General features: G+C 43.3%; 1 protein-coding gene across 1 annotated transcript; it reads left to right on the forward strand.

Moving 5' to 3' along the window:
* On the forward strand, nt 1-1997 carry LOC109973083 (extracellular calcium-sensing receptor-like; the record flags this gene model as incomplete). The annotated part of the gene is made up of 6 exons (XM_020622407.1): nt 1-132; nt 241-450; nt 567-690; nt 858-1051; nt 1185-1466; nt 1575-1997. Coding segments are annotated over 6 exons (1365 nt in total), but the record flags the coding sequence as incomplete, so codon positions are not given.
* Nucleotides 1998-2062: the final 65 nt, after the last annotated feature.

Here is a 2062-nt window from a genome sequence, read left to right on the forward strand (position 1 = left end):
CTACGGGTGACATATAATGTCTACCTTGCTGTTTATGCTGCAGCCCACGCCCTTCATAGTCTTCTGTCCTGTCCCAGTAAAAGCAACAACAGCTCCACTTGTGTTTCTCCAAAAAACATCCAACCCATTGAGGTATAATTATCAGTCTTTCCAATCCAAAATACATTTGTGACAAATATTATGTTACACAGGCTCTGTCAATACAATGTGACCTGTTTCAATACTTTGTGGATTTTACAGTTGTTTCAGCACTTGAACAGTGTAAATTTCACCACGCCACAGGGTGAAATGTTTTACTTTCAAGGGGCTGATGTTCCAGCTAAGTATGACCTTGTCAACTGGCAGAAGACCCCTGAGGGGTCACTGAAGCTTGTTGTGTTTGGTCGTGTGAATGGGTTTGACATTCACCTTAATGAGTCAGCTATTCAATGGAACACAGGATCCAGTCAGGTATCATTTAGGAAAATAATGCTGATTTATATCACTTCAAAGTTTTTTATAGATTGATATTATGCTGTTGAGAATACATTTACTTTGACTTAATTATGGGTTGGTTTATTGTATAGGTCCCTGTTTCAGTGTGCAGTGAGAGCTGCCCCCCAGGTACCCGAATGGCCAACAGGAAAGGGGAACCTGTCTGCTGCTTTGACTGTATCCCATGTGCTGAAGGGGAGATTAGCAACAAAACTGGTGAGGAAACATAAGGTGTTCCTATAAATAGTTTATACAGTCACCACTGCAGTAACTCCACAACTTTCAATAGGCATTAGTCATGATTTTTTATAATGCTTTTCAGCTTATCTACATTTTTCCCAAGTTTTTTCTCCTTCCTGATTTTGTGTGCCTTCCTCTTCCAGGTTCCCTTCACTGTGAGCGTTGTCCATCTGAGTTCTGGTCCAACGTTGAACGAACTGCCTGCATCCCTCCCCAGCTGGACTTCCTTTCCTTTAATGAAGCTTTGGGTATTACCCTGACTACAGCAGCTGTGTCGGGTGCCATGGTGACAACAGCTGTGTTTGTGGTGTTTCTTTACTATCGTCACTCACCTGTGGTAAGAGCCCAGCATAATGTAACAGAGTATGTTGCATTTCTTTCTTTAATTTTATTGACTATGAAGAATAAAAAAAAAGTCTCTAACTCTTTAACTGACCACATCTGTGGCTGTTAATTTGGTTTCCCTCAAGGTGCGAGCCAACAACTCAGAACTGAGCTTCCTGCTTCTTCTGTCACTGAAGCTCTGCTTCCTGTGCTCACTGGTGTTCATTGGTCGTCCATCAGTCTGGTCTTGTCGGCTCCAGCAGGCAGCATTTGGGATCAGCTTTGTTCTTTGTGTTTCCTGCCTTCTGGTAAAAACCATAGTGGTTCTGGCAGTTTTCCGCTCAGCTCGGCCTGGTGCTGAAGCCTTGATGAAATGGTTTGGGCCGCTCCAGCAGAGAGGAAGTGTCTGCCTCTTCACCTGTATACAGGTGGGAATACTGTTCTAGTCATTAAATGATGAGAACATCTTATTTTCTGTATCACATCGTCAGTTGATATTAAATAATAACAAAGAAATATGTGCACTTTGCATGCAGGTTATCATCTGTGCCACCTGGCTTTTCCTCAGCCCCCCAGTGCCTAAACATGATTTGGGTTTCCAAGGGTCAAAGGTCACCTTGAAGTGTGCCATGGCCTCTGTGGTGGGCTTCTCACTGGTACTGGGCTACATTGGCCTGCTGGCCTGCACCTGCCTCCTCTTGGCCTTTCTGGCTCGGAAACTTCCTGGTAATTTCAATGAAGCCAAACTGATCACGTTCAGCATGCTGATCTTCTGTGTTGTCTGGGTGACCTTTGTCCCAGCTTACATTAGCTCTCCTGGGAAGTATGTTGTTGCTGTGGAAATCTTTGCAATTCTTGCCTCTAGCTATGGTTTACTGCTCTGCATTTTTGCCCCAAAATGTTTCATTATTCTTTTTAGACCTCAGAAAAACACAAAGAAACACTTGATGTCTCGATAGATTTTCTGTTTTGAAAGCGAGCATGTTACTCTTAATCATATCTGGTTGGTGGAAACAGTTTCCCT

The sequence above is a fragment of the Monopterus albus genome, unplaced genomic scaffold, assembly GCF_001952655.1.
Source record: "Monopterus albus unplaced genomic scaffold, M_albus_1.0 scaffold280.1, whole genome shotgun sequence".
Taxonomy (NCBI): Eukaryota; Metazoa; Chordata; class Actinopteri; order Synbranchiformes; family Synbranchidae; genus Monopterus; species Monopterus albus.